The following is a 22,231-nucleotide window of genomic DNA, read 5'->3' as shown; positions in this document are numbered from 1 at the left end:
CAACAGAGACCTCTGGTGAAGGAGGAGGAATTGATAAGCTGGAGTGGATTCCTTCTGAACGGCTCACAAGCATGGGAAGAATACCCTTTAATCCAGAATGACACACCTATTGCACTAGAATATGTAATATGTTTTGATCTTACATTTTAAACTATTTGTTTGTTTGTGAATGGCTATTTTATGTATATTTTTCTGTAAGTCACATAGTTTTAGGTGGGATACACAAATAATGACCACTGCTGCATCCTGGTTAGAGTTATACATACTGTACAAATAATGCTTTTCTGTTCCTGAGCAGGTATAGTTCTCATTCTTTACTGTGAGTAAGGCTTGTATATGCTCATTTTTAAAAATTACACATGTTTAGGTGGCCTACTTCTAACCTGTAGATGTTCTGCTGTATTAGCAGCTGTCCATAAGCACTGGTTACAGTACTTAAAACAGTTGGAAACTAATAAGAGACCAGAACCAGGAGTAGCCTAATGGTTAGACCAGTGAACTGAGAACCAGAGAAGTCAGCATTCAAATCTCACTGTGGCTCCTTGTGATCTTGGGCAAACCACATAATCTCTTATTGCCTTAGGCACACATTTAGATAAGCCTTGTGCGGACAGAATACAGACTCCCTTAGCAATTCACTATATGACTTTCAGCTAGGTACATAACCTCCCCGTACTCACACTAAAATTGCCAGAGCAGGGATCATGTTGCCCTGTAAATTATCTATAATGCTGTTTATACTGAAAGCATTACACAATAATAAACAATATTATCCTGAATTATAATTAGACCTAGCAATATTACCCCAATATCTGTATCCCGCATATCATTGATCTCAGAATGTTCAGGCAGAGCAGACTCTGAGCTGGCTTGTCTAATTATTTCTGTATATGTTAAAGAAAAGAAAGAAAGAACAATTATCTAATACAAAGCATATCAGTTTCACATAAATACACTAAGGGCTCCTTTTACAAAGCCGCACTAGGGCCTTAAGGCGCGGAATAGCGTGCGCTAAATTGCCGCACGTGCTAGCCACTACTGCTTCCTTTTGAGCAGGCGGTAGCTTTCCGGCTAGCGCACACTAATCCGGTGTGATAAAACTGTTAGCGCGGCTTTGTAAAAGGAGCCCTAATATAGTTGTTCCTGTAACTATCTCCTTATTACACAAAAGAGAAATATTCCTGATCTGGAAAGATGACATAAAATTTAAATCATCAGTGGCTCAACAAGATTCACAAATACAATTAAAAGAATAAAAAAGGATGTTCTGAATAATGCAGCACTACGTATAATAAGTTCTAGAAGCTCCTTCAAATCGATTAGATAACTATTGCTTCATTCTTATAGTCCAGGGGTTCTCAATCCATTCCTTGGGGCACAGCAAACCAATCAGGTTTTCAGGATTCCCAGAATGGATATGCATGAGATAGATCTGCATACAAAAGAGGCAGTGCCTACAAATTTATCTCATACATGTTTATTGTAGGTATCTTGAAAGCTAGACCAACCAAACATGTCCTGGGGTCTGGATTGAGAATCCTTGCTTGTAGACTAATGATGCCAACAGAATGAATCAAAGCAACCTTCCACATTATATATGATAACAATTAGTTCCCATGAACAATATTCTGTATGATTCATCATGCTTCAAACTTCCAGATCATTTTACCAAAGTAATGTGGTACCATCCAAATAAATGTCTGTGTTTGAAAAGTATATCTAAATTGTATAGTATCCCAACTGTGAATGAGGTACAGAAAAATCAGTTCAGAAAAAGAATGCTTTTGATTAAAGATGTGCAATAGTGGAATAAAATGTTTTTGGTGTTAAAATTAGAGACAGACATTAAGGCAATCAGAACAAAATTTAAAAAATGGCTGTCTCTATTGAGTAGATGTATGTAAAGAACAAATGAATACAACTGGAAAATGTATTTATTTTTAAAAAGAAGTTATATATATATATATATCTATATAATAAAACCGAAGGCGGCGCATGCGCAGTCTTATCGGCGTGCTTCCATGATCCGTATGTCCGTGGCCGCCAAGACTGCAGCATGCCCCGCGCTTACTACGGCCCCACGCGCAGCTCAGTTCGGCACGGCGGTTTCCCCAGATAGGGGAAGCCGAAAAACTCAATCCCGCCTCATGGTCCTGCCGCCGCTCACGAATTCCCCCCCCCCCCAATCCTCCTGCAACAGCCGCTACCGCTCCTGTTCAAAGCGGCCTGCTGAGGTTCGCGGCCGCTATAACGAACCTCGCAGGCCGCTCTCCACATGGTAGCACGTTCCCTCTGACGCAATCGCGTCAGAGGGAACATGCTACCGAGTTGGAGAGCGGCCTGCGAGGTTCGTTACAGCGGCCGCGAACCTCAGCAGGCCGCTTTGAACAGGAGCGGTTGCGGGAGGTGGGGGGGAGTTTTAACAGGAGGAGTCGCCGAAAAAAACCTTCAGCCGCAGCAGGCCAGCACACGGGAAGGGAAGGGGGAGGGGCCGAACGGAGCAGGGCAGCTCAAGGTAAGAAGGGAATGGGGGGTGGGGGAAAATGTTTCTACTACTCAGCAGGGACCTGGAGGGGAAGGGAAAACCGCTGCTGCTTCTGCAAAGGAAAGTGGTGGTAGGGGAGAGAAGGGAATGGGGGGTGGGTGGGGGAAAATGCTGCTACTACTTCTCAGAGATCTGGAGGGGAAGGGAAATATCACAGCTGCTTCTGCAAAATAAAGTGGGGGGGGGAGAGAAGGGAATGGGGGGTGGGGGAAAATGCTGCTACTGCTTCAGCAAGGACCTGGAGGGAAAGAGAAATACCGCTGCTGCTTCTGCAAAGGAAAGTGGGGGGGGGGAGAGAAGGGAATGGGGGGGTGGGTGGGGGGAAATGCTGCTACTACTTCACAGGGATCTGGAGGGGAAGGGAAATAGTACTGCTGCTTCTGCAAAGGAAAGTGGGGGGGGAGAGAAGGGAATGGGGGGTGGGTGGGGGAAATGCTGCTACTACTTCACAGGGATCTGGAGGGGAAGGGAAATAGCACTGCTGCTTCTGCAAAGGAAAGTGGGGGGGGGGGGGACACAGAAAGAAATACAGACAGACAAAGGAGGCTAGGGAGAGAGACAGACAGAAATAAAGACAGACAGGGGACCAGAGAGACACAGAAATAAAGACAGACAGGCAAAGGGTGCCAGGGAGAGAGAGAAAAAAATTGCAGGAGGGAGAAAGACAGAAAGAAAGGAAGAAAGAAACAGGAGCAGGGAGAGAGACATAAAGAAAGAAAGACAGACAGCCATATATTCTAGCACCCGTTAATGTAACGGGCTTAAACACTAGTATATATATATATATGTTTACATGTATTTGTCCTGTTTTGATTTGTATTGTTTTTATCTTGTAAACCACACTAAACAGATATATATTTCTAAAAACTGTCTAGAAACTCTTAAATAAATTTTAAAAAACCTATTTACTAAGCAATCTACTATAATAAAATGCTAAGCGTACATGCGCACTCTTACTGGCGTGTTCCCTGATCCCTGATCTGTATTTCTGTGGTCGGCAGGAGTGCGCATGTGCGTTTCCAATGCATCTCTCTCTCGCAGATCCCAAGGAGCTGTGCGGGCTTGCCGGCTCTGGATCCCTTACACTTCATGGACTGCTCAGCACACACAGCACCTGCACTGGGGAAGCGCGCAGGTCATCCAGCCAGAGTGAGGAGGGGCTACCAGCATCCGCCTTGGGCTCCGCATCACCTCCTGTCACCACAGCCGCCACCTCGTGCTTAGGTAGTTCTCGACGGCGACCCACAGGCTCGTTCTTTCATGTGAGGAAATCGAGGTGCAGACACCACGCGCATGTTGAGCCCCAGCTGGTGCCAGAACGCCAGGTGAAAGAGGTGCTTGCGCTGGGTAGAAGAGGCGCTTGCGCCGGTGCGAGCAAGTGGCTGAGGCCCGCAGCCAGTCTGGGAGAAGAAGATGTGAATGATGAGTTCGCTGGCCAGAGACAAGGCGCCCGCTGTCCCCACAGGAAAGGTTCCTCGGCCTAGAACACAGCAGCCCGGCCCGCCAACGGACCATCACGTGCCTGCATCAAAATCTTCAGCAAGACTGCTGGAAGGGGGCGGAGCTCTTCTTTTGAGTCTGTCCCGGCAGGGAGAAGGGGTACTACTAGACAGGGGGATCAGGTAAGGGGTGCTGTTGGATGGGGGGGAGGTAATTCTAGCACCCGTTAATGTAACGGGCTAAAAAACTAGTAATAAAATAAGAACATAAGAACTGCCATACAGAGACAGAGCGAAGGTCCCATCAAGCCTAGTATCCTGTTTCCAGGAAAATTTACTATAGGATTCATTTGAATTTTGGCAGGAACATCCATTGAACACAATTTTAAATTCTGGTGGGGCAATTTGTGGTCACAGTTTTTAAATTCTTTATGAAAAAGAAGGGGGTGGTGGAAACCTCTTGAAGGAGAAGGTGTTTGTCCTCAGCCCCAGTCTTTTTTGCACTGAATTTCTTTCAGAAGAGTGGCTGCTGCTTTCTCCAGGACTTTTGTGTTCTCAAATCTAATTGTATGACTAGTTTACCTGCCATGGAGGGCAACCGCTGATTTTTCTGTGCTGCATAGCTTGTATTGTCTCTTGTGCTCTTTTTGCCTTTCCTCTATAGTGCGTCCAGTTTCACCAATGTAGGATTGGCCGCAGCTGCATGGGATTTCATACATCCCAGGGGTTTTGGAGCAGAGGTAATTGGTCTTTCACATCTGTGAGTGTAGGTGTAAGTTTCTGTGGTGCACTGTAGCTGTTTTGATGTTATTTTTCTTTAGTAGTTTCCCTATGCGATCTGTTTCTCCTTGGACATAGAGAAGCAATACCATTTTTTGTTTCAGGGACCACTTTTTATTTACCAAAAATATGGCTACAATTAAATTAACTGGGAGTCAAAATACAGATAGAGGTCAGCAGCATGACAACTGGCATATGATCACTTTCTGAACTCCCACTGTGACTATGTCTTTTTCAAATAAGACAGATTTAGATAAAACAGCCCTCAGTGTTCTCGTCCTTTATTTCAGTTAAGTCTACCCCTCTACTAATGGCAAATTAAATGTTTTCATGTATAGGTACCCTGCTGCTTTACATTGCCCTGTACAATAATTATCTCTTCGTCAACTACAATGGGTATAACTGTAGCAACATCAGGTCTTGAGCAACCATGAACAAAGAATATAATGCCTTATAACAGCGAGGCAGGTAATAAAGACACATAACACTAAATTAATCAAGAGAAAATTAAAAGGTTTCTCTGCGAGCAGAGCTTATTTGAGTTTTCTAGTGGGAAAAGTCAGCAGGATCCCGCAGTCAGTTCACCACATTATCTGGCAAAAATCTGTTGAATCACTTGTAACACATTGTTTTTGTACAAGTAATTCCTGACCCCATATAGTGCCCACTCCAAATGACTACAATTATCCTGTAACCTAAGTGGTATATCAGCATTATTTTAAAGATTGATTTTTGCATAATTGTTTGGTGTTTTGCTTCTATATGGAATTATATGGAGAAAATAATAACTATCTGTGGTAAGGCCTAACAGGAGGAAAGAAATACTTAAACCCTAACAATAAAAATTATTCAGACTATTTTTACTTAATTAGTACAGTCTTTATACAACTACATCTAGTAGCATTTTTGAATTAATAAGTAGTATTAGCAGCAGTGGTAGAATCTATTTCACAGTGCCTGGATTCTGTATGTCCAAAAGAAAAATCATTTCTCTTGCCATGAACTGAGAGTGAATTTATTTTCTTCTAAGCTATTCACTTCATAAAAACATAGAAACATAGAAATAGACGGCAGATAAGGGCCACGGCCCATCTAGTCTGCCCACCCCAATGACCCTCCCCTACCTTTCTCTGTGAATAGATCCCACGTGTCTATCCCATTTGGCCTTAAAATCAGGCACGCTGCTGGCCTCAATAACCTGAAGTGGAAGACTATTCCAGCGATCAACCACCTTTTCAGTGAAAAAGAATTTCCTGGTGTCTCCGTGCAGTTTCCCGCCCCTGATTTTCCACAGATGCCCCCTTGTTGCCGCGGGACCCTTGAAAAAGAAGATATCTTCTTCCACCTCGATGCGGCCCGTGAGATACTTGAATGTCTCGATCATGCCACCCCTCTCTCGAGTGAGTACAGCTGCAACTTATCCAGCCGTTCCTCGTACGGGAGATCCTTGAGTCCCGAGACCATCCGGGTGGCCATTCTCTGGACCAACTCCAGTCTCAGCACATCCTTACGGTAATGCGGCCTCCAGAATTGCACACAGTATTCCAGGTGGGGCCTCACCATGGATCTATACAATGGCATAATGACTTCAGGCTTACGGCTGACGAAACTCCTGCGTATGCAACCTATGATTTGCCTTGCCTTGGATGAAGCTTGCTCCACTTGATTGGCAGTCTTCATGTTCTCATTGATGATCACCCCTAAGTCTCATTCTGCTTCAGTTCTTGTTAGGATCTCGCCATTAAGGGTGTAAGTCTTGCATGGATTTTGGCTGCCCAGGTGCATGACTTTGCATTTTTTGGCATTGAAGATGAGTTGCCAGGACCTAGACCAGCGCTCCAGTAGGAGTAGGTCGTGCATCATGTTGTCGGACATTGAATTTATGTCTGTTGTGCTTTTGCCCACTACATTGCTTAGTTTGGCGTCATCGGCGAATAATATTATTTTACCTCGCAGCCCTTTTGCCAAGTCTCTTATAAAGATATTGAATAGAATCGGGCCCTGTTTCATCCTCTTCTTGTGGGATAAGATTCCTAAAGAGATGTGTTTGATGGCCAATACCTGAACTCTCATTGCCAACTGAAAGCATGGCTGGCTGTTCTGCTATACGTGTGATAGTCTGTTTTCAGTTTAGCTGACTATCCCTGGGTTATCTATGATTTCTAGGGACCTGGGTTTAATTCTTGGTTCTCATTCCTCTTAGGGCTCCTTTTACGAAGTGCACTAGTGTTTTTAGCGCACGCACTAGCTGAAAATCTACCGCCTGCTCAAAAGGAGGCGGTAGCGGCTAGCGTGCGCGGCAATGTAGCGCACGCTATTCCACGCGTTAAGGCCCTAGTGCACCATTGTAAAAGGAGCCCTTAGTGTTTTATTTTGTATTGGGTTGGATTTTAACTGTGGCTGGAATAAAGATATATTCACCTGCTATTTGATTCGTATGTTTGGTCTGTTTTGAATTGATTGTAGTGTATCTTGCTGGATTTTAACCTGTTACAGAGGTATGAGAATGTGCATACTGCATGTATTTAGGTAGGTTATGAAATAATTATAGAGATAAAATAATTTAGCCATCCAATTATCTTAATGCATTTGAATTTTAGGTCACCTTTTTAAATAATGTTTGAGTCAACAGAAAGCATTTTTAAGCTTGGGTACAATGGATTCTTGCCCTGGAGACTTACAGTCTGGTGAGTGCTTGGGTGATGAAATATGAGTTGTTCTGTTTGAGAACATTGGGGTATCACATGGGGGAGGGGGGTGAGGATCTGGTTCCTGGCTTCTCTTTTTCTCACTGCTCAGCACATTTCCTAACAACTCATTCCTACAAGTTACACTAAGCTTACATTGCAGCAGAATGGGAGATGAGAGCACCCATCATTTTCTTGTTTGCAATTATGTCATTTTAGATGCTTGACCAAAGCAGTAGATCTACAGATAATGCAGCACTGAATATACAATAGACATACAAAAAAGGATGGAGGGAAACTTGTATGTTATGTAAGAGGTAGAAGAATAAGAGAATCACATGTTGAGAACTTGGGATTTTGAACATCAATGAGAAAAACTATAGCATCAGAGAAAGCTCACATGGCAAGTGTGACCCCCTTCCCCCCCCCCTTATTAATTTAATTTTTTTTACCACTCTATCTACTCTCCCTGTTCATATGAGAAATTCTATAATTAAGAGAATTAAGAGATAAATTAAGGGACAATTATGAAGTTTCCCTGTTAAGAGCATCATTCATACTGATAATTGTTTATTGCTTTAGGTTATGGGGTGTATAAGTGTTGTAAGGAATATTTTTCAGGGGCAGGGGCTGTATAATTTTTTGAAAAAGTATTCGCCCCATTTCTTTAATAAATGTTGACCTCAAACTCTTCGCACGCATGTTGGCTGATCGTCTTGCTCCTCATTTACCACAGCTTATACATGAGGATCAGGTTGGTTTTGTTCGGGGCCGCCAGTCTGTACACAATGTCCGCAAGGTACTTCTTGCCCTTGCTCAGTGTCAATCTCGTCAAATTCCGACTCTATTTGTTAGCCTGGATGCTTCTAAGGCGTTTGATAGCATTCACTGGTCTTTCTTGTTTCGTACCTTGGAGTATGTGGGGCTCGGAGGGTTCTTTCTAGATGCCGTGCGTTCACTCTATTCCAATCCACAGGCTTCCTTGCTTGTCAATGGGACCCGTTCCGACTCTTTCCCTATTCTTCGTGGTACCCGACAGGGTTGCCCTCTTTCCCCTCTTCTGTTCCTTCTTTCTTTGGAACCATTGTTATGCACTCTTCGGTGGTTCGCGGAGGTCAGAGGTCTCTAGGTTGGCGACTTCGAGCTTAAGACTCTGGCGTACACGGATGACATGTTTTTGATTCTTACCCGGCCTGAAGACTCTCTCCCGGCAGCTCTGGATCTCATTTCTGAATTTGGTTTTTATTCGGGGCTGTCTCTCAATTTAGATAAATCCTTGGCCTTACCTTTTCCACCAGATTTACGAACTTCCTGGAGGGGTGCTTTTCCTCTTCGTTGGGCTGATTCCGCTTTGCGGTACCTGGGGGTTACCATTCCGCTGGACTTATCTAGTCTGTACCGGTTAAATGTGACGCCGCTGTTTCAGGCTCTCCAGAATAGGTTGCACCTATGGGAAACTCTTCCTTTCTCGCTTCTGGGTCGAGTGCACCTCTATAACATGCTCCTAGTTCCCTGTTGGCTTTATGTTTTTCAGGTCCTTCCCCTTTATTTGACTTTTCGTGACGAGCGCAGACTGGAGCGCCTGGTCCAGAAATTTATTTGGGCTGGTAAGAGACCTCGTTTGTCTTATAAGCGGGCGGCGACTCCCTGGTATAGAGGTGGTTTGGGCTTATTGAATCTCCGATATTTGACAGTTGGTTGTGGCATGCGGCATATTAATGATCTCTTTAGGGGTACTTCAGCGTTCACTAGCACTTCTCTGGAACTTTCCTGTTTTCATTCTACTCACTTTAGTGCCTATTTTCACTCTATCCTTTCTCTTGAACCTGAGTCTCTTTCTGTGAAAATACTACATCGACCCTTGCGGAAGGTTTGGCGTTGGGTCTGTAAATTTCATGCTCTTTCTCCCTCTGTCTCTCCCTCTATCTCTCCTCTTCGCTTTAATGGTTCTTTCCTGCCTGGGATTGATGGGCCGAGTTTTGCTCGGTGGGAAACGAAGGGCATTCATTATATATTTCACTTGGTTAATGATGATAGTACCACTAAATCCTTTGCTCAATTGCAAGCAGAATTTGCTCTCCCTCCTTCTGATTATTTTGCTTACATGCAAATCCATCATTACCTTTCTTCCTTACCCTCTAGCTCCTTGCAGGCCTCCTGTCAAGAGTCGTTGTCCACGGCTTTTACTATTGGTTCCCAACAACCGGTCCCCCTCAAGTTCCATCATCGCCACTTGAAAGATGAATGCCCTTTGTTTGACCATTCTCGGCTGCGAGATGCCTGGTCTTGTGATCTTTCTGTTGATTTGCCTTCGGACATACTTCTTCAGGCTGTCCGCCGTCTGCCAGCTTTTCGTAAATATACAACCTTTTGGGAACAACATTTTAAATTGATTTTTCGTTTATATATATCTCCTAAAAGGGCTTATTTATCCCACTTCCGTCTAACCGCAGCCTGCCTTCGTTGCCAGGCTCCGGAAGCCAGCTTGGGACACATGTTTTGGACTTGTCCTAAAGTGCAGCTTTTTTGGACTGCTATCTTTGCTTTTGTGGAGAATCTTTGGCATGTCACCATTCGCAGCTCCCCGTTGCTCTTGTTTGGGACTGTTCCTCACTACTTTCCACGTTCTAAAGGAGTTGCAGCCTTCCTTAAGTGATCTATCCAGATTGCTCTGAAATGCATCCTGCTGAAATGGCTTGAGGCCGAAGCTCCGGACTATTCCCTTTGGAGATGCCGAATGATTTCTCTTCTGATGCGGGAGCGGAGGGATGTGACTGATTTGTCTTCTCGCCAGGGCCGCCTTTTCCAGACCACTTGGGAACCTTTTTGAACTACTTTGACCCCTCTGGCTCGTAGCCAGATACTTAATTGATGTTCATGTTTGTACCTACCTTTTGGTTTCGCTTGGTGTATTATTATCTTTTCTCATTCTTTGTTACTATGTATTTAGAAGGAGGACCCAGGGGTGGGAATGGGGGTGGGAGGGGGGTTGTTTTGGTTGGGGTTTGGGGGGGGGGGGGTTTCTTTTGGGGCCATTTCATACTCTACTGAGCTGGTTTTGTATTTGGTTGTGTTGCCTGTTGCTTTCCTGATTGCTCAATAAAAATATATTTGACCATAAAATAATATGCAAAATGAAACAGAAATAGTCACAAAACAGTTAGAGGGGCATAGTCGAAAGGGACGTCTAAGTCCGTTTACGTCCATCTCGCAAGTCGTCCAAAGTAAAAAACAGCTTAAGACACATTTTTGAAAGATAAGTCCAACTTTTTTTTTCATTTCGAAAATCATCTAATTATATGTCCTGCCGATCTGATCGTCCAAGCTGCTAAATCGTCCATCTTTATACCACATTTCCAACTTTCTGTCCAAGTCCAAAACGCCTAGAACAAGCCCTGTTGGACGTGGGAGGGGTCTGCAAAGTGATGGACTTGCACACACAGACATGCCACCTAAATAATGCGGTACCTTACAGGGCACTGCTGTGAACTTCACAAAAAGGGTGCCATGTCTTCTCCTCACTACAGCTCCCTTATAGGTCATGGTGAGCCCCCCCCCAACCACCTCCAGAATCCCCTAGACCCACTTATCTACCACCCCAATAGCCCTTATGGCTGCAGGAGCCACTTATATGCCAGTAAAAAAGGTTTTGGGGGTGTATAGGGCAATGCACATGTTTATTAATAATAATAATAATAATAATTTTATTTCTTTTATACCGCTAAACCATAAGTTCAAAGCGGTTTACAATGAAAATCGTGCAGTGAGAGAATGCAGTGATTACAGCAGGAGACATATGTTTACAACAAAATACATATGTTTGGAACAGGATACAGCAAGAGACAAATGTTTACAACAAAATACATATGTTTGGAACAGGATACATACGATACATATGTTTGGAACAGGATACATCTGATTAGGGCAGCTTGCGAAAAGATACATGTGATGAGAATACAGGATGTTTGCAACATGAAGCAAAATGTTTTGGGTCAGATTACAGTACGAAATGGGTTCAGAACATGGTACAAGAGATCAAAGCTGTTTATAGGAAGATATTTACAATGTGAATAAGAGGGGATTACAGCAATATACGTCGAAAGTGGAAGAGTAATGGTAGAGAGAGGGCTTTCGTGGAGGAAAAATTGACAGAGGGGGGATAACTCAGGTAGCGTTAAAGAGACGGATCTTCAGTGATTTTCTGAAGTCAGCGTATGATGTGGCCTCGAGTATTGGTTTTGCTAGCCATGTGTTCAGTTTAGCTGCCTGGAATGATAGCATTCTGTCTAGGTACTTCTTGAAGTGGCATGATTTCAGTGATGGGTAATTAAAGAGGGTTTAAGTATCAATGCAGTGATTACATGGGCTTATGGGCATGGGTCCTCCTCTCTATGGGTCTCTAACTCCAAGACGACTTAAGCTGCCTCTGTGCTGGACGACTAGGCTTTCCTAAGCCAGGCGGCCAGGTGATGATGGTCTGGAGGCTCAATTTTAAAATTGTGATTAAAATTTTTATGGGGGTGGGGAGGGGGGTCAGTGACTGACCAGGGGAGCAAGCACAGGGAACACTTCACAGCACTGTTTTAAACTCTGGCATGATAGTGCAAGAGACTGCCAGAAAAGCTATTTTGAAGCACCCCCTCCCCAGCAGCAGGAGAGATGCCCACTCTTTTCCCGCTACTCCCTGAGATCCACCGGGGAGGGGCCTGAGGCTCTGATTGGCCCAAGTTGTTTAAGGCCCTTCCCATAAGCACTTATATATGCATGCACTTATATATGCATGGCAATTTACATGTGTAATGCCTCTATTTAGATGTGTAAAGGTAGGGTTTCCAGATGTCCAGGAAAAGAGAGGTTTTTTTTAGAGAGTTTGTCTGGGTTTTGGAAGTCCCTAAGCTCAGGTCCATATTTACCGTATTTTTCGCTGCATAAGACGCACCTGACCATAAGACAGACCCTAGATTTAGAGGAGGAAAACAAGAAAAAAAACATTCTAAACCAAATTGTATACTAATATATACCAGGCTCTGCACCCAGCCTCCCTCACTCCCTACCAGGTTATGCAGCCAGCCCCTCTCCTTGCCAGGCTCTTCACCCTATTCCCCCGCCCTGTACCCCCTCTGGTGGCCTAGTGGTAGGCCAGGACATGGAGAATATCCTTGCTGTAGCCTAGCAGCTGCCAATGGGGAAGGCATTTGCAGCAGACTGACACTGACAAAGGAACAGACAGATTCAGGTAACTTTACTGCAGTGGTTCTCAACCGGTATGTGAACACTCCGGAAGTGTGTCACACAGAGCCAGAATACAAGCAGAGGAGCGGCTCCAGTGGTGTTCAGGCATGGTGTGTAGGCACAGTGTAAAAGATGGTTTGCTGGAATCCCCGGGATCTGACAGATCTTTAATAGTAGCATCATCCTGCCCTCCCCAAGACTCCAGTTCTTTCAGCCCTTTGGTACCACTCCCCTCCTCCTCTGAGTTCATTACCTTCTCAGAATTCTGTCCTGTCCCCAGTCCTTCAAACCTCTCTATTTTTTCCCCCAACCCCCCAACCCCATCTCAACGGGAGTGCAAGCTCTTCTAACTGTGGTCAGGGAGTTTCCCCACCCACACACCCTCAGAGCGTAAAAGATAAGGCTTTAAATAGGGTGAACTGGTGACACGCATATGTCTGGCGTGTTTTTGTCGGCGTGTGCTTGTCGGTATGGCTTTGTCCGCCATGCTTTTAACGGTGTATCGCACAGCAGTGGTATGAAAACAAGGGAAACCAGCATTCATATACATGGGCATGTCACTTCCAAGACTGGCCTTAAGCAAGGACAACAGGAGCAGCCACACAGAGCCCTACACTCCTAGAGGTCCCCAAGGGTGTAGACAGGGGTCATTTCCCCATCCCTCCCCCAGATTTCTTAGCCACTCCTACTATTCTCTCTGTCCAGATACATTTCTCCCTCTACTCCCTGTGCCTGCTTGCAAGTCTTGGTATATCCCCCTATCAATCCCCTATCTACCTTAAAATTGTCTCTTTCTGTCTTTAGATATCACCAGGAGCAAGAGTGACTAGCATATGCTGTCTGCAGTCTGCTCTGAAGCCTTCCCTGAACTATTCCCACCTATCCTGAAGACCTTCTGGTTTCTGAAAGGTCAGGTCAGAGGCTCCAGGGCAGATCGCAGGCAGCTTACGTCAATTGCTGCTGCTGCTGGCAACATCTAATACTACTACAGGCAGTGGCGTAGTGAGGGTGAGAGATACCCGGGGTAATGGTGCCTCTCCCCTGCCCTCTTCTCTGCACTCCTCCTCTCCTTCCCTGTCCTCTCTTCGCATGTACGTTCCCCTTCCCTTTCCCCGTACCTATTTAACTTCCCCGGCACAAGCAGCATCACCAATTTGCTGTCGGTGTCGGCTCTCCCTCTGATGTCACTTCCTAGGTATGGGACCCGGAAGTGATGTCATAGGGAGAGCCGATGCTGGCACAAGCAGCAGGTTGGAGTTGCTGCTCATACCAGCGAAGGGCTAGAAGTATAATGAGGGGACATGAAGACATACGGGGAAAGGAGCTTGGGACAGAAAGGGGGAGGGGTGCCGGCATCCTCACCAAGACATCGCCCAGGACTGCCCAATGCCCCCCATTAGTACGCCATTAACTACAGATACTACTTATCATTTCTATAGTTCTGCAAGAATTACGTAAGCACATTAAACAAGAAAGAGACAATCCCTGATCGACAGAGCTTCCAATCTAATCAAAACAGACAAACAGGACAAAAAGGGGTTAGTGAATTTCTCACAGAGGGAATGATAAAACACACATTGGTAAAGCAGCCTTGAAAAAGTGGCCTTTTAACCTAGACTTGAACACTGCCAGAGATGGAGTGAAATAAATTTTAAGATAGAGGGGAGATTGTGAGAGGTAGGGAGATGCCAAACTGGGTGGCTGAGAGCCCCACCAAACTGGTCCATACAGGACACTTAATGACTAAGACTGGCTCTGGCCACGTAACTCTCAATAACTTTAAATACAAACAGAGGCTGATACAGCAGCAAAATTTACTGACTACACCTGAACTTGAAATTCACCTTGAGCTCATATATGGAAAAACAAATATTTACATCTAACTCCAAAGTATGAAGCTAATTCAAAAGGCTCTTTAATAAATAATCATATCCACTGTATGTATACCTTAAAGGGCAGTTCAGATGGACTGTTCGGGTCTTTATCTGCTGTCATTTACTATATGTTACCTTTGTTAGGAATTGAATTTTTCTCTGGCTTGAGGATATCATCAGGGTGTGGTTTACAAAGTCCATGGAAAAGCCGCAAGTCAAAACAGTTATGTAGCATTTGAGCATTCACTTCAGAACAAACACTCATGAAGCCTACTGCAGTACCCTTGACCTGTAAAAATAAGATTTATATACTTAAATAATAACAATAAAGCTAATAATTTACACTGATATAGTGTCTTCCATCAAGACAGGGTCCCAATTTGCATTAATTATAGTATTTCAGAAATATAAATGTACAAGGGGTGCAAAAGATACAAAAGGGGAATTCTATAAAGTGGGCACTGACTTTCCATCCATCTACCTCTCCAGGTTTACCCACATCTCCCTGACATCTAGTCTCCATTTCCTGTTTCATTAGTGCCATTTACCAAAATGATGCAGGTAACATGTTTTCCCTGGTCACAGGGCATAGGAGAGGAGAGAGTTTAACTGCTGGTCCTTTAAAACATGGCAGCCTCAAAATAGGGAAGCACCATGTTGTCTTGCCACAACTGAGAACACAAAGTTCCTGGCCATATTAATGCTAACGTACAGTGAATCTAGTGGTAATTTTCCTCTTATAAAATACCCCCTTAATGTGTCTCTTTGCCACATTCAGGGCCTTTTTACTAAGCCACAGTAAGCACTAATGTGTACTTATCGCAGGGTAAAAAGCACGCTCAGGCATTCTGTGGTATTTTTGCGGATTAGCATGTTTCCCACAGGTTACAAAATAGAAAAATGAATGCATTTTTTCGTTCTGGGGATGTGGCTGGGGGCAGAGTGTGTGTTCTGAACTAATTGATTAGCACAGCCACCTTGCTGCATGCTAACCAAATAGTGTAGGATTAGCATGTGAGCACTTACCACCGAGAAAATAGGTATCAGTAAGTGCTTATGCAGTAATGGCCATGAAGAAATTAGCATGTGGCTGTTGCTGGGAATAAAGGAAAATAGGGCCATTTTACTGCCACACTAAAAGTGGCCTCAGCCTGTGGGAAAGACCCACGTTGGGGATATAGCACTGGCCACTTTTTAGTGCAGTTTAGTAAAAAGACCCCTTACTAAATGGAACCCCCATTAAATACTAAGATTTATCTTTACTTAAAAACCTACAAACAATAAAATTAGAACAGATTACAAAATAAAACCATTACGCAATATAAATAAAATGTAAACTAAAACCAAATAAACGACAAGTAAACGAAAACAAAAGCAAAACCACCTTACTTCAAAATACACAATTAACAATAGTGGAATAAATATAATTCAAAACTAAACTAGCATTAGAGTTAGAATAAAACTAATGAATGAAAAAAAATAAACAACAAATATTTTATATTTCACAAATAGTGGTATAAATATTAGAAAATCTAAGAAACAATCAATAAATTGTAATTGTAATTGTAATTTATTTCTTATATACCGCTAAACTCCGTTAGGATTCTAAGCGGTTTACAGAAAAATAGACAATAGGGTGCATTAAAATTATAAGTAAAATAGGTACTTAGAAATTCCCTTACTGTCCCGAAGGCTCACAATCTAACTAAAGTACCTGGAAAAAAATGACAATTAGTAGAGTAATGAAGAAATAAAATAGAGATAGATGAGAAAAATAAGAAAATAAACATTCTAATAAGACTACAATGATCTAAAGGACTTTGAAAGGTAGAAAAAAGAGGGGTGATAGGAAATAGAAGCAGAAGTTGAAACTATAGAATAAAGTTTTAGTGATAGAAAAAGTGCACAAGGGGAGGAGAGGAGGGAAATACAAAAAATTTTAGCACAAGAAGAACAAAGATGGATACATAGATTAAGTACTTTAAATCCCTATGGTCTGAATAACAACACTAAATGGCAACATTTTTATTGAGCTGTTCAGTTTAGGGGTTTTTGTGCATTGCAACTATGTATCTACCCGCAGTTGTGAGACCAGATACATTGATATTGAATGGATGACATCTGTCTGCCGGGATTGATTAAAAAGAGTTATTACCATTTTACTAGCGGGAAAAATGAGCCAATGAAAGAATACCTTGACGTTATCCCTTAGCTCTATGTAAAAGACGTTGTCACCATCTTTGCATATTGCGGGAAATTTTGTGCAGGAAATTCTGTGAAGTTTGAAAAGTATGACCAAGGTAAGAAATGCTATAAAGCAAAGTAGTTTTCAAAGATGATAAAGTGCTTCGGGTAATGTTTTCATATGTTTTCATTTGTAGTGAGGAAGCCGGTCTATGAAAATAAGCCATGAAGCAGCAGTGTTTTGTAATATGATACCATGAAACGCTGGCCGCATTGGCATAAGGAAAAGTGGCTGTCAGTTTGCATAATAAATGCAGCATATAAGATAAGTAGCAAACTTTTTTTGAAAAATACCTTTTGCTGCAGCACAGTGGACAGTATTTCTCGATTTTTGAATGCTACCAATCTAATTACTGAAATTTTGATATATTTATTGCTGAGTGAACAGTATATTTAAAAGTGATTATAAAAAGACTATAAAAAAAAGGAAAAAGAAAAGAAAGAGAAAAATAAACTAAAAGGTGGTTGGTGGTTTTTTGCCTGTGATTATAATGGGAGTAATATGAATACCATATACTGACACCAGATGGTGCTATACTCAGGATATGAGGCTTTTTTTTTTTTACGATTACCATACTTTGTGGAAATAAGAGGGTTTGGGTCTGCCCAATATGCAATTATATAATCAGGCCTGCCTAGCCCATCATCTAAAAGATTGGCAGCTATGTTCTCAGGACTATACACCTCTGGAGTTGGATTTTCTGGCTCCTTGGCACCCTATCTACTACATGTGCCCTATAAACAGCTGACTAGAAGATTGAAATAGTTGTTTGTTGAGGCTCCTTAGGGAGTCTTGGTGAGTATTAGTGAGCTTATTGGGGGGGGGGGGGGGGAGGTAACGTGGTTTTTGCTCCTGGGTTAGAATGGGAGGCTTTTGCGTGTTGGAAATGGGCATGCTTTGATTTTATAGAACATTTGGAGGGGGGAGGGGAAGATGGTATACTGAAATCTTTTATGGATCTTTAACAATCATTACTAGCTAGCATGTTATATGCAAAGTCTGGGCTTCAATAACTTTTGTCATCCTATAGATAATAAACAGGGAATATTTTACCCTAGATATATGTAAAAAGTATGTAATAGGTTGACTACTCTGGTTTGCATAAATCATATCAGACTCAATTCTCTGAAAGATTATGATTTAATACAGCAAGCATGGAACTGAGAAGTAGATCATTAATTGGGATTTTGTAATTTTCCAAAATTAATAAAAGGGATTCCCTTCAGGGGCTTTTTCAGTGGCACATAATGCAGACTTTTGGGAACGCCAGTATAGAATATTGCATAGAGCTTACTTTTCATGAGTCAGAGCATATTTAAGGCCAAGATATTTGAAACCCCTCAGGATGGGAAATGTGGGAATGTAGAAGGCAAATTATTTCACACTTTTTGGACTTGCCTCAAAATTGAACAATTTAGGAATGAGATTTTTTATTACCTGAAATTTTTGCCAGTCTCATATTTGTGTTACCTTTAAGGCAGTGGTGCTAGATTGTGAGGGAGATTTTGGAGTGAGAGGGAAGGGTCATAAACCCTTTGGTTTGAAAGGCAACCTTGGTGGGAAAAGAGTTTTTCATTCAGCAGTGGGTGTATACAGATAGCCCTTCTTTTTGGCAATGGAGGAATCAACTACACACCATCTCCACATTGACCCAAACCTGACATTACAGTATGTCAACTTGTTATCACATATGGAATCTGTTCAAAATTAAACTACACATTCTCGAGTGGATATATGTGGTCTTTGGAGATCACTCTGATGAAAGGGATGTTACCAACGGTGTGCCTCTTTTTAACATTTTTATAAGCAACTGTAAACATGCTCTTGCTTGTTACTTGGACTGGACCAAACCTCATAGGACTTTCACTCAGCTTTTCCTGTCATTCAATCCAAACAGACTTAGAGCTCTGGTTGCCAAGAGAACCATCGCCACATGGCTGGCAGACTGTATTTCATTTTGCTACACTCGAGCTGGGCTAACCCTAGTGGGTCGTGTCACATACAGTTTGAGCAATGGCAACTTCAGTAGCCCATCTATATTCAACTCCCATTGAGGACATCTGTAAAGCAGCCACCTGGTCCTTAGTGCATAACTTCACCTCCCATTACTGTTTGGAGAATCATTCCAGACAGTTAGTTCAGCCAAGCAGTTCTACAGAAGGTTGGGGGGTAGATTTTGGTCTTTGTATAAATGTAAGGAATATGGGGATGGGAACTATCATGTTTTTCTGTGTTCAAAGATTGTTATTGATTAGGGGGCAGGGGAGGAGATAAGTTCTAAACTGGATTATTGCAGAATATTAAGTGTTGTATCTAAGTTAAAAATGTTTTTATTTGCTGATACACTTATTGTAAGTTTTAAAAATGAATAAAGAATTTTTTTTTAAAAAGAAGTCAACTTCCCTCCAACCCTGTTTGTTTTTCTAGGCTCATGGTAGTTGACAATAACCCTCTTCTCAAAGGCATGATCTGGGCAGCTAGGAAGTCCCACACGTGAGAATATGCTGCCTGCTTGTCCTGGGATAAATTGAAGATATTTTCCTGTAACAGATATTATCCAAGGACAGCAAGCAGATATTCTCACGATACACCCACTTCCCCTAGTTGACTTCTTAGCTTTGTTATTGAACTGAAGGAGCTACAAGCTGGCATCGGGTGAGAAGGCAGTCGCTCATGCGCAATATGGGTTGTCTTCAGTCTATGAAGTTTTTTTAAAGTGACATTGCACTTTTAGACTGTCCATACTGGGCTCCAGAGATGATGTCACCCACATATGAGAATATCTGCCTGCTGTCCTTGGATAACACCTGTTACAGATAAGTAACTTCACTCATTGTTCAATGGAGTCACATGATACAGGTACATGCTAAGTGTATCAGCCTGTCAGTGACACCCCACTAAAGATGTGAATGTTAAGAGTATGTCAGAATGTTGATTTAAGACATAAAACCCATGATGTAGATGAAATCTAGTGGAACCTCTAAAAGAAGCTAAGAATTGCTGAAACTATCACAGAGGCCAGTATCCTTTACCAGCTTCATATTTGGGAGGGGGGGGGGGCAGAAACTACTGTCATTTAAGGGGTGATTTCCCTTAATCCTCCAATAGAGAGTTGTTCAATCAGAACATCTTTCTGTAACCTGGATGTGCTAGGTCCTAGGTCTAAATACCAACATGCATCTTTATGACAGACATCTCTCTGCTTCTTGAAGTCAGAGTTGAATGCCATATTTTAGACCTTCCATAGTCACACCCATAATTCATCCAGACCATGCCTCCTTGTCATAAGGACGTACAACAATTTTAGATGTCTATACTGCAGCTTTATAAAATCAGGATTTGAGCATCTATGCAATATGGATGTCTAAATGCCATTTTACAGACATCTAAAACATGAATAAAGGTCCTAAATAAGAACCATAATGATTTTTTCACTAACTCCCAAAGACCCTGTATACTCTTTCAATTAGAGAGATCTCTGTATGGGTGTCTGACTTGATGAGTTGAGTCTTTCATTTGAAAGGAAACTCTGCAATGAGAGGGCATAGGATGAAATTAAGAGATGATAGGCTAAGGAGTAATCTTAGGAAATACTTTTTTACAGAAAGGGTGGTAGATGCATGGAACAGTCTCCCAGAAGAGGTGGTAGAGACAGAGACTGTGTCTGAATTCAAAAGGGCCTGGAATAGGCATGTGGGATCTCTCAGAGAGAGAAATAGATAATGGTTACTGTGGATGGGCAGACTAGATGGGCCATTTGGCTTTTATCTGCCGTCATGTTTCTACTACTATTTATTATTTCTATAGTACTACCAGATGCACGCAGCACTGTACATTAAACATGCAAGAGATGGTTCCTGCTAATTATGACAGATACACAGGAGAAAGGGTGAATCTACTCTTCATCCTTATATTTGAGCAATAGGCTACTGATAAAATATAGGAGGAGGTGATGTGGAGGAAAGATTTGTATGTACAGCAAAGGCTGTAAAGTCATAAATACATCTCTGATGTGTATACACATTTTTTTCATGTCTATAAGGCATACCAAAGCAGTGCTGACCTCATCCTAATTGCAACACTAGTGTAGGTCTGTCCCTTATGAGGTGTTCATATATTATCGTGCAAACTACAGGACCACAGACCTTTCATATGCTTTTCAAGATAGACAACTTAGTGTGTTTCCCGAAAAATAAGCCCTAGTTGGATCGACCCCCGAAGCCCCTCCTAAATGTTCCTGACATTCCCCAATTCACCAGCAGCAGCGCTTTATCCCCCCGCCCCCCCCCTGTGTAGCATCTTTCCTCCCCTCTCACCCATCCCCTTGTGCAGCATCTTTCCCATCACTCCTTCCTATCCTGCGCAGCACACCCTCCACAGACCCTCCCACCACGAGGCTGACATACCTCTTTTCCAAACAGCTACTGTGGCAGCACTGAACAGGCTGCTTCGCGGCCTTCCACATACCGCATCGCTGATGATTCTCTGTGGCATACTGACACTGTCTCAAGAAACACTCTTCCAAAAGATCCCACTTGATTTCCTTTCTACCTTAGTCCATTCAAACCAAGGAAGGATGCCTTGACAATAGTTACTGAAAGGCAGGTAAGTAAGTGCCAATAAACTTTAAACTGGCAACCATACATATACCCAGATACATGCAGCTCAATGCAATGGAATAATATCTGATAAGGCAGGATTTTACTATGTCAAAGAAAAGGCCAAGCAGCACTCACATTCCCCTAAAAAATGGTATGAATCAGAAGCTTTACTTTCATGACACTTGCAGTATTCAGTTGAAATTTTCAAAACATGTCCCCCCAAAATAACCATAGCACTTTTCAAAAAGCATTTCTAGCTGTAGCAGGTTGCATTTGCACAGCTGTTTCACAACAGCAACACGAGAAAAATCCAAAACAAACACAGGGGTTTTTTTCCCCCCAAAGAACAAGTGATTTTTTTTGTCTTGTTTGAGCTCCTGAACAAAAGCTGAGCTGCTGCAGTTGTCTGGCTGCTCTGTAATTTGGAGTCCAAGGCTCAGCAGAAGCTGATTAACCAATCCATCTACCATATGTGCAAAAAGGAGTTGCCAGCTTTATTCTCGGCAGGGAAAATTGGCATCTATCTTGGCTCACATGGAGGTGTCTTTCCAATCTATAACTGCACTGGTGAGGCCCTACTGTGATGGCCTGAAACATCGTTTGCTGCTTTACACATGGCAGAAAGTGAATGAGAGAAATATATTATTTATAGCGCTGCTGTTTGTAATGGGTTATTATACTAATAGCTCATTGTCATTTATAATTAGGTTTCAAACAGCATGGCTCTCACATATGTTTATATGAATTAGGGAAAAACTTTCATATTCTGACATAAGGAATATGCAGTTTAGATAGCTCCAGCAACGTCACAGCAAAATATATCACATC

General features: G+C 42.6%; 1 protein-coding gene across 3 annotated transcripts in view; it reads right to left on the bottom strand.

Moving 5' to 3' along the window:
- CFAP61 (cilia and flagella associated protein 61) overlaps positions 1 to 22,231 on the bottom strand; it is a 481,993-nt gene that overhangs the window by 371,279 nt on the left and 88,483 nt on the right. For all 3 annotated transcript variants that reach the window (XM_033939263.1, XM_033939265.1, XM_033939264.1), the window contains 2 exons: positions 14,693 to 14,846; positions 805 to 884 (listed from right to left, as the gene is read on the bottom strand). In XM_033939263.1, coding sequence (XP_033795154.1) covers positions 805 to 884; positions 14,693 to 14,846 — 234 coding nt within the window. The remainder of the gene's footprint in view (positions 1 to 804; positions 885 to 14,692; positions 14,847 to 22,231) is intronic.

The sequence above is a fragment of the Geotrypetes seraphini genome, chromosome 3, assembly GCF_902459505.1.
Source record: "Geotrypetes seraphini chromosome 3, aGeoSer1.1, whole genome shotgun sequence".
NCBI classification, from domain to species: domain Eukaryota; kingdom Metazoa; phylum Chordata; class Amphibia; order Gymnophiona; family Dermophiidae; genus Geotrypetes; species Geotrypetes seraphini.
The sequence above is the reverse complement of the archived record's forward strand: the minus strand, read 5'-3'. Positions and strand labels throughout refer to the sequence as shown.